At 33.1% G+C, this 11,321-nt stretch overlaps 2 protein-coding genes across 2 annotated transcripts; both read right to left on the minus strand.

Annotated features, from left to right (window-relative positions):
• Positions 1-3,693: 3,693 nt before the first annotated feature.
• Positions 3,694-5,528, minus strand: LOC128235448 (uncharacterized). The gene is made up of 4 exons (XM_052950270.1): positions 5,320-5,528; positions 4,910-5,067; positions 4,220-4,369; positions 3,694-3,962 (listed from the first exon to the last, which is right to left on the minus strand). Exons 1-4 carry the CDS (start codon positions 5,526-5,528, stop codon positions 3,694-3,696), a joined length of 786 nt encoding a protein of 261 aa, XP_052806230.1.
• A 2,397-nt stretch (positions 5,529-7,925) lies between these two features.
• On the minus strand, positions 7,926-10,057 carry LOC128235449 (uncharacterized). Its single transcript, XM_052950271.1, has 5 exons — positions 9,937-10,057; positions 9,598-9,755; positions 9,293-9,439; positions 8,708-8,954; positions 7,926-8,118 (listed from the first exon to the last, which is right to left on the minus strand). The coding sequence occupies exons 1-5, from the start codon at positions 9,948-9,950 to the stop codon at positions 7,926-7,928; spliced, it is 759 nt and encodes a 252-aa protein (XP_052806231.1). The 5' UTR covers positions 9,951-10,057.
• Positions 10,058-11,321: the final 1,264 nt, after the last annotated feature.

Genomic DNA, 11,321 nt, shown 5'->3' on the forward strand with positions numbered 1-11,321 from the left:
TATAAGTTTAAAACCAACATGTATTCATAATGTATGATAGAAAGATAGATCTTTTATTTCCACTTTCTAACGAAAACTTTACTTTTAATTAAATTCAAAAGAAGCTAATTAGAAAATTAGAAATTATGATTCAAATTTGACCAATAACGATATAAAGTCACAAACAATTAAGCTGATATGTCTGACAAAACTAGTAGTAACAAAATAAAAACGAATCAGCAATTTCGTTACCGGGCATTCAATATGTGGCCAGTTACAAACAACAGTGATTCAAAGGGTTTACAGTAGTATTGACTATGTTTTAGCCTTTCCATGCAATGATATTAAGCGGGATTTACATATTAATAGGATGCTGGCTTTTGAAAACCAACATTATAAAGCCATAAAAACAATAGGGCGAAATTTAATATGTCGCAGAACCTTTGACAACGCTTGGGTAAATATTGCTTTTAACAGTCATTCAAAAACATTGAATACAAGCATGGACTCAATGTCAGCCACGAGGTTGTCTAATGTCGCTTTTGATTTGTCTTAGACTCCCCGTGAGCAGAGTTTCCGATTCAAAAAATAATAATAACGCATTGTTTAAGGAATGACCTAAATGCTAGACAGATCTATTTATGGTACACACTTTTCTTACATCTAGACATTATCTACTTACGATATACGAACAACCCCTTTCAAGGAAACATCATAAACATTCTGCCATTGAAAATCAAGAAGTGAGATATCCACTGAAAACTTGTCCAAAGCTATATGGATATTTTGATTGCAGTTATCAATGTTGAATGCAAATCGGAATACATGATGAAGCTGTTTAAAGTTGATACAACATTCCAAAGACAAGCACGAGGGAATTGCGCATGTCAAAAAATCGCTGTTGGTTTTCTCGTCCAGGAGGCAGCCTTAAAAAAACAAGTGTTATACAATTTTATCTTAACTGTCTCATCGAAAGAAATTTAGGAAAACAGTAGTTGGTCTGATACACTAAATATTTACCGGAAGTATTTCCAGACGAATTGGTGATGCATTCCTCATCATCGACAATATATTTTGACAGCTGAAGTTGCTCGAAAAGTGTCAGCAACTGCATCGGTGCAATATCTGTATAACTAACCAGGTTGTTTTGCGCCAACCAAGAACTCCATGAAAAACCTGGATTGACAACCATGGTACATAGTACAAATTATAACCAGTATAAATAATTTTAAGATTAAACAGGTGATTCACATCTTAAGTTGAATACCGGGAAAAATAATAAGTACCCAATAATATGTTCCATTCATTACGTATTTTGTTTAAGCTATCTGTCACTCATAAATATAGTTTATTCTTCAAAGTGATTTATCGTTTACAAGGACTTTTTAACACAATGCATACTAGACTAATATAATTATTTCGAAATAGACTATTTATAGATGTACTGAATGTTCACTTATATATTGAAAATAAGAGAACTTTGTATATCTGCCGAAGTTTGCTTTCTCTTTTTTAACCAAAGTTTGCAATTACCTTTGAAACTGAATTCTGCGTCGAAATTACAAGGCGTGTAAGGTAATTGTGTTTGTGATAATACAGTTTGTGTGGCATAGCATTCACTGGCATCAAGGCAGAAGTTTATGTCTAAATTTACCACCAAGCTAGATTCTGACTCGATGTTGTAGACACGAAAACTGACATTAAAGAAACACATATATTTAGGAGAATTATCAAATTATGGTGCTTTAATAATTTATAGCGTTAATAGCAAACTATTGATCATATCAAACTAAAATAAAAGTAATGTGTGATAAGTAAATTAAACATACTCCATTCGTGCAAACGCCTGCAGCCAAAAATGTTCCAAGGCTCCAAACTGATAATTCACCAAATTAATTGTGTACACGTATTGTTCAATGCCAACACTCAGTGTCATATTGCATATGTCCACAGATAGATGTACATACAATGTTCGATGAAGAACATCGATATCAGTGCAGCATTCGATTGTCTGGCACGAGGTCGTGATATGACAATGTACTGGTCCATCCAATGGCAATATTCCTTCTGCTCCAATGCATTCTATTAACATATATATTAGCTTATTAAAGCATTGTCGAATATAGAATAGTACAATCGGATTTAGTGATATTTATATCCTAGTTGAAAAATATTGACCTCCATTTGCAGTTCCGTGACAGTTAAAATATTTGTTCAGGTTACTAATCAATTTAAAACGAAAATCAAGACAAAATGTAAAATAAGTTGTATTGAAATGTCAAGCTTAACATAGAAATGTCATATTAACGATAAATGTTTCATTTAAAGATATGCCACAATGATTGGTGTAATGATTATGCGTATTCAGTTTGGTATTCATTATCTACTTCAATTGATTTGATGTTTTGCTTTAGAGATCATCATTTAGATTTAACTATAATTTTAGATTTAACCATATTTTATTGTAAATATTATACTATTACAAGTACATATTACACATGTATAATGAAAATATGCACCTATAGTAATTTGAATTGATATTCCAAGGAAGAAATGTTAAAACTCTTTCTGCCAGATATGCAATAGGACTATGGAACGATAAACATTTTTACGGCACTGCTTATATTGGAAGGATCAATGAGACATAATGCAAATGCTTTTATCCGCGGGCTAAGTCAAGGCGCCCCAATAACAAAGAACGCCTGTCACGTCGCTTTTGCAGTTTCTTTTACATAACTTATTGTGTGACGCTCCTGAACTTCTATTAAACGTACAAAGCCGTTGTAATATTTTTCTTGCCGATGAGTTGGGAGTAGGTTTAGATAAACCTCACCTGACACTAAGTTCCGCTGAATATATGAACAATTAAAAGGAAAACAAATCGCTCAATCTTACCATTATTTGTTCCTTCAGTGAACGGATAAATGTTCGTCACGCACTGTTGTTGCCTGAGAAATTGTGCAATTCCGAGATCAGTAAACAAAATATCGTACACGTAGTCCTCAGCGCTTTCTAAATCAATTAAACCCATTTGATCTAACCACTGCGATAATGAGAAATCTTGCATCGTTTGTAAACCTGGGCCCCACTCACAGTTATATTTTGGCAGTTTAGTTTCATTTAAAATACTGTAATTGATTTCGCAGGAAGAGTTTGCCTCAAAACAAAGATTTATCTCTTGTGTTATGACGTAACTTCTGTCTTCTTTCAGCTCAAATATATTAAATCTGAAAGAAACATTATATATTCCGAAATGGACATATTTAAACTAAATCTAATCACTATAATGTCACACATATTTTTACAAATACATATTTCATTTTTTGCAAATGCTTAATTAACAAATTGATTTCGCATTATAATAATATTTTGGTTCAAATACGTACGCATCTAAAGAAATAAATTTGATGAGGCTTACAATTTAATCTAACATTTACAGAATAATATCAAGACAAGTGTGAAGTTAAGATATATAGAGCTTATGATCCTTCGAGTGAGCTATCTTATAAACAGACGACATCCTAAACGTTTACTGATATTGATGTAATATGTTAGGGTTGTTGTTGCGATGTATGTCTCGTTGCGCGTCGGTTTGTCTATTAAGTTTTAAATGTTATATCACCAATATTCGAAGTGTGCGTGTATACACTTTTCTTTTTGTAGCAATTTTATAACTGCAGATTTTGGGTCAATCTGCCTCCCTCATTTAAGTATTTACAAGTAATACCTCATTCTAACAACGCCTTGCAACCAAAATTCGAAGTTAGTCCCGTATTGAAGTTCATGCAAAGGTAGCTCTTTCTTGTAGTGTTCGATTTGCATTGTTAACATCTGTGTACAAGGATCAACATCCAAGAGGATTTCAAAGTTTAGCCCAGTTTGCGTCGACGTAATGCAGCATCGTACACCGGTACAATGGCTAAGCAATTGGCATTGTGTGCCCTTTAGTTGCTCATCAACAAGTGGAAGATGTAATGGGCAACCTTTAAAGGGAAATACTTATGGCAAACTGTTGAACTGATTAAGTACATTCAGTACAGGAATCGATCGTACATTCGCTTGGGAAATTTTAAACTTTAAAGCATGACGTAAATACAGGATATGATATACATATGCGCACTTATAGTGATTGCAAATACAAACTTCTTTTATAACGTAAATTCAAACAAAATACTATTATTAGATTAAATGACAGCGGGCTTAATGCATGAATTAAGATATATTTAGAGCATTAACTTACCTAGAACATCTTGTTTCATCGCCATGCATGTGTCTTCTTGCAGGAAATTGGTCAGATCGAGAACATATATCAGTTGCTTTTGGAAGTTTTCAGGGATAACACCGTCAAGTTCTATACCATTTTCCTCTTTCCATGATGTTAATGAAAAATCTTAAAATTTATAGGAAGAAATAAAGCAGGGTTAGATTATCAAGAACAAGAAAAACACAAAACATTCAGGCCAATCTCTAAGAGAAGTTCTCGTTTGCTGTAGCATATACAGGTGTTTAACTAAATCGTAAACAAAACGGTCCGTAAATCTGATAAAGCTGCCATGGCAACCGTCATAATAGCGAGGTAGGCATTTTAGGTTTGAAAAATGATAACTTAATTAGATGTCTCTAAAATTAAAACTCATCTCTAATAAGTTAAGATGATTTAATTAGAGACAAATTATTTTTTAGTTTTGGCAATTTGATTTCTCATATATAAGTTAATACTTGCTTTGACCATAAACACATATATCCATTGACGATATGAATATTTTGGGTTTTAAAATATTGCTTTTCTCTGATAGTTTAAATATGTTTTCCTTCAAGTCCTAAAATATGCTAAAATGTCTATGCGTGCATCATTTTTGCCGACAATTCTCAATGACAGTCATTATTGCCAGAGACTGGCTCAAGGTTTTGAAATACATTCGCATGTTACCTGGGTTCGCAAATCCCGAAGTATAACTACATGGTTCCGCTGGCAGAATGGTGTTGTTTAAAAGTTCGATGGTTTCGCACTCCAGTCTTTCCCAACAGATGTCGAAATGTAATTCAGCAACATATCGTTTTGGTGCCATAATAACGTACAACCGAAATCTGCAATAAAGTGATGCCTAGTTTTGTTTTTGTAAACTCTAACACTTATACAATCTAACTTTAAATTGTGAACATTTATTTTTGTCTGGCTACGTTCAACAAATATATATTTAAATAAATTATACTTAATAGCAAATCTCTCTCTATCTATATATATATCTATGACAAAAATGTAAAAAACTATTATTCCTTTACCTTCTCGTACCATATAAAACAAATTGTTATGCATAACATTTCGAAATAATAGCAAACCTTATTCGAAAAACTCCGCCAATCCAAAGCTGTTCTTCGCTTCCAAAATTGTAATCAACTAAACTTTCGCTGTAGGTTAGCTTTTCCAGACTAATATCAAACTTTGATTCACATTGGTCAATAACAAAGGTAAAATGTATTGGAAGTTTAGCCACCGATGAATTATAACAGCACGAAACGGACGTACATGTTGTAAGATTGCACTTCATCGTGTCAGGTAACCAAGGCAGAACGTCTTTTAATTGTGGGCAAACATCTGTAATAAAAATGAATTACATATTAACAGTGACAACGGCATCTGTTGTGTTCAAAGCGATAACGTTCCTCAAAACAACTCTTGAAATCATTTCAGCAGACTCAGATATACGTTGCACGATTAATAAAATAATAAGCGAGGTATTTTATTGTTTATTAAAAGACACGTTATCACATGTGTATGTTATTTTTTGATGTTCTTTGTAATGACACAACTTATATTTATGCCGATGTTTTGATATGTTTGATAAATGTAGTTGTCTTGTGACTTTATATAAGTGTTTCTTTGAAATTGATTATAGTGCTTTGAAAAAGGATCTTGGATAAATGCTTCTTGGTTTACCCTTGGAGTGTTCGGTGTTTGACCACATCGATTGTGAAACAAATAACCAAAATATTATCCTAAGTCGCTATCGTACGATTGTATACGACATTGTGGTATTTCGCTGTGGAATTTCCCTGGGGAAACACACTTGCCCGACTTCTCACCATTTTTTTCTCTGATACAGTACTGGTCAGAAGTAGAACTTCAGATGATTTTGAGTGCAAACATTCGTATACACACTGGTGATACTGCAAAATTTACCTTTATTCCATGATGAATTCGAAACGTGAGGGCAACGTCTATTTTCTTCAAGATAATATGAAATGCCTAACTGATCTAATAAGTATGTAGAGAGGAAATCGGGCAAATCCATTGTGTTGTTGTAATCCAAATTGTTTAGCCAATTCGAAAGCGAAAATTCTGCAAGAATAGTAGAGTTCCAAAGAATATATATCCCAACATAAATACGTCTACCGAGTGACTTTTACAGTGCATTTTACAAGCATTCAATTAACTACATGCTTTTGCCAACTCTTCATAGATCGAAGGGGTTACTGGTAGTTACTTAATTACACTATGTATAGAAAATGCCTTTAAACAGTCTGAACAACTCTTGATATTTGCTATTCACTGACAAACTTAAAAATTTAGATAACTCATACGGTATGCTTTCGTTTTAAGGTAAATTTATCGTAAAACGACATGTTTTAATTGTGTATTTTTACCTTTGATTCCGTATGTATTTTTCAATTTTCCCATGCAACTCGGAAGATTTATTACCGTATTATTAGCAATAACGATTTCACGATCACATGTTGATTCATCAAGACACACTTGACCAATAAAACTGATTGTCATCGATTTAGATATCACATCCATATCAAAAGCATATCTGTAAATAGAATGTATAACAATACTTTCCTTGAAAATGAGTGTATTAAGTTACTGATATACAAACCAAAGCATTTTATACACTATAAAAAATATTTATCGAGCATATTTATCAAGAAACGAATCGTTTATAGTTTGGCAAAACTAAGTATGTGTGACTTACAGTAGAGTTGTTTAACATACCGTAATGTCAAAAGTCCGAACAAGGATAATTCTTGAGATGTGCCAAACGCATAAGTGAACAGATTGAGTATCTGAACAAGGTTTTCTATCTGTATTGTCGCTTTGAAGTTACATACGTCGATATCGTAAGCAATTCGAAACGACGTAGCAATTTCCTTTGAATGTATGCAACAATCGGCACGTAAACATGTTTCTGACCGCGCACACTGTACAGCCTCTGTGGTTTCCAGCAGACATCCTATACAAGATGAATATTACATAATACGTCAACGACCAAAAAACGCAATGGTAGAAAAGATCGTAAATGCAGTATTTTTACTAGGTTTATGTATTGATTACTCACCATTTGAAATCGGGGCCGGGCATGTTCCATCACCCACAATATGAGACATTTGTAAACGATCCAGAAGCATTGCAGCGTCAACATCTGTGAAGTTTCCAAGCATGAGACCCCTTTCAGACGTCCAGGTCAATATATTGAAATCTGAAAGATATTGAAGACTTGAATGACTATCATTGTTTTATAATAATCATGTAAGAACGTTATGAATTACGTTCACAATTATCTTTCATATATGAAAGACATGATAAATAATTGTTACGCGTATTCATTAGGTAAAGGATTCCTAAAAAGTCACCTAAACACAAACATATAGGTACATGTGTAATAGTTCAATGTTTGAAAACTACAAATGGTCATTTGACAAATGTCACAAAGTTTTGCTAATAAAATCTGAAGTACTTTTTATTTTAGTTATGTATGTCAGGGGAATATAATTGCTTTTAAGGTAAGATTTATCCCGCTTGGTAATACTTATTGTACCGAACTCCACGCTCTCAATATTTCATAATCCTGTTTAAAGAACAACACAGACAGATCACAAATGCATGAAATTATCTTTATAAATAAATAAAAAAAAACATTTGATAGCGCAAGTTTTCAAATTTATTATTATTGATTGTTGGTTATCAGCAACTTACTATTGTTATAATCATCTCCTGACCAGTTGCAGGTTGCCTTTGGTAGTATTGCATTTTCAAAAACTTTGATTGAAGAGATGCACGGTTTGTTGGATTCGGTGCAAACATCAATAGAAAAGTCTACCAGATATGACTGCTCGTGTGATAAATCCCGGATATTGACTCTTAAATAAAAAATATATATTATTATATTTATATAATGCTGTCCGGTTGGATTGACGAAATGAATACTTTTACTATATCAGTGAGTGCATATATGAATTATCGTAAAGTGTACTAAACAATATCTAATTTACATCTAAAACAAAACAGCAATGTGCACTGAATTAGTAAGGGAAAACAAATCATTTCACTCTTACATTTAAATATTAATCCTTTGTGCGATGATGTTATCATGATTCTTTTAAGCAAAACAGTTTAATATCAATTAGCCGTTAACATATGTGCTTGAAAACAAACATTTTCAGCGTTATTATGTTAAATACTACAGTGAAGAGGTCAGGATCCAAAAGGAAATGAACGAGAAACACAAAATGTACAATCACGAAACAGACCATATATGCATCAAAATAGCTTTCTCAATAATCGATGGGATGACGACATAGACGGTCTGTGAAACATGCGTTTACTAGAACATGAGTTCACTAGAAATTTGTTTTGATGCGCTACGCCTCACACTTTTCCAAGTATTTATCGATAATAACAAATACAATAGGCCTCATCGGCTTAAAATTAATCCGAATGTCAGTTTACCTGCTTTTCACAAATCCTCCTAAGGACAACATAAGTGATTTCACATCTTCCATATTTACAAGAGAGATTCGTCTCTGGAATTTTCCTACTGTAAGTATTGCTTTTAATTCACACGGAAGTATGTCAAGGTTTATTATAATCGACGTGTTTAAAGCTGGAAGATCTACACAACATGTGACATTAGTACAGGAGACTTCGAAATAACAGTTGACGCCGTTTGTAGATATCAACAAGCCTGAATCGCATTCTGAAAAAAGTATATTATCATTACAGAATGAAATGCACAATAACAAAGTATACAGTAAGTACCTATCAAAATAAACCCCAACCTATTTGGTTTACTTAGCTGCTACGTATACTATCAAATTACAACCGAAGAACATTAAATGTCAGGTACTTCAAACAAACTAACAATTTCAAAACAAAAAACATATTTACTTTGCACTATTTACATTTCCGCGAAAATTCCAATATTACTCATGGAGACTGCAATAAGCTGCAACAAGTAAAAACAAAACGAAAACTGTATTCTTTGGAGTTGACTAGGTGCATATATAAGATAAGAGCTAGTATAAGGTTGCTTACTGTCTGTGTCGTGTCCGCTTGCAGATGTACAACCTTGATAAAAACGAGCAATACCAAGATCTTCGAAGAGACCATCCACTTGTAATTGACTCATTTCTAAAAGGTCGGATATTCCATTGGATGACGTCCAATTGTTAAGTGAAAAGTCTGGAAGATGAACGATAAACAACTACCATTAAACAAAGCCATACAACATCAGATTATATAAAGGCAATGTTCACAAATATCCGGTAAGAAAATAAACAGAACACGCAAACATCAAAAGTGTAACTACAAAACACAGTGAAAGTTTATAACAAGATGACCTTCTATATTAAAGCCTGTTGTGAAGTTGCAGATAGGAACAGTAATTCTTGTTCCATCTAATAACTTATTCATGTCACATCTGCCTGTCTGCAAACAAACGCTCACTTCCATGTCCAGTATAAAGATGCGGCTCGGTGAAATGTACTTCACATTTATCCTAATGTAAGAAAATAAGTCAAAGTTACTGCTTGTACCTGCCCATCTTCAGTTTGGCAAATGAACTTACTTATAACACAAACGCTTTAAATACATGGACTTGTATGATTTATACAAAAAAACTAATATTGTAGCATCTAAAAGTTAAGTATGAATACATTCAATAAAAGATAAAAACTTACGTGACATCAAACATTTCAAACAAACTGAAATGTTGTTTGATTCCTAAATTGTTGGAGGAAAGTAGTAAAGTGCGATCAAATTTGTCAACATTTATAAATAGAAGATTTTCGCATGGGTCGATTCTTGTGGCAACTAGAACGTTTCTATTCAGGAAAGGAATGCGCACACAGCATTGAATTTGTTTGCAGGTTTCGTCAAGGGTGCACGACACACCTTCCGGTAAGACAGGTAAGTTACTTGCAGTTGGACACGCTAGAATACAATCGAATTAATCTAAATGTTAACAAGTTTAAATTTGTGACTATTACTTGATTATTGAAAAAAGCACCACACTATAATATGTCTTTTATTCAAAAGTATTTTTCTTTTTTACATGAAAAATGAAATTACATAAACAAATAAGGTTTATGGATAACAAAAAACAAACGCCTTATTCGATATAAATTATTTTGAAACTTTTGTAATCAGCTTTGATATGAAACTATAGATACAGTTAAGTAGGCACACTATTCCTACCATTTAGCCATCCTCCAGTAAACTTATCGTATTCCCGTAGAGCGCATTGTTTTGTTTCCATGAATGTAGCTAATCTTGTCATATGAAGATAAACCTCTTCTTGGTATGGGCTTAGAGTTGTGTCGTCTTCGTAACCAATAGCAGACAAAACATTTTCAATCGAAATATCTGGAACACAATGTTTTCAATGATTCGTAAACGTAAATATATATAAACCCTATACCAACTGAAAAAAATAGTATTTTGAAATAGAATGATTAAATTGTTAAAAAACTGTATCACCTTCTATGAATGTTTCCGGTGAGCAGTTGGGTTTTGCAATACGGTAGTCACTGACAAGTGTACTAAATTCTGGACATTCGTGTGCTTCGAAGCATATACGATACTCGAGGCTGATGGAGAACTGGTTGAAACCTTTCAAGTCTGTGACGTCGTACCTTCAACATATAATGGTTATAAAATGTATTATTAATGAAAGGTTTAACTTTATAATGTGTGTGTGCTTGTGTGCGTGTGTGTCTGTGTGTGTACGAGTGTTAGAGCGCGTGTGCGTGCGTGTGTGGGTGTATATGGAATATTGTTAATATTTTTTATGATTTGTATAATTATAAAAAAGCAAGGAATACTTGGAGTGGACATTAGCACATGATTTGCTATGAATTGTTTATCATCATTATCTGATGATTTATATGTACATTATACTTGAACATTAATGAGAAAAGCATGCTTATGTCTGCCATTTTAAAAATCGATTATCAAAATCGCATAACATGGAATGTAACAAACTATCGTACATAACAATGCATATTAACTACTGCTAACTTTTATTATTGTGACTTTTATCATATTTGATCATTTTGATTGTGAC

Source organism: Mya arenaria, chromosome 5 (assembly GCF_026914265.1).
Source record: "Mya arenaria isolate MELC-2E11 chromosome 5, ASM2691426v1".
Taxonomy (NCBI): Eukaryota; Metazoa; Mollusca; class Bivalvia; order Myida; family Myidae; genus Mya; species Mya arenaria.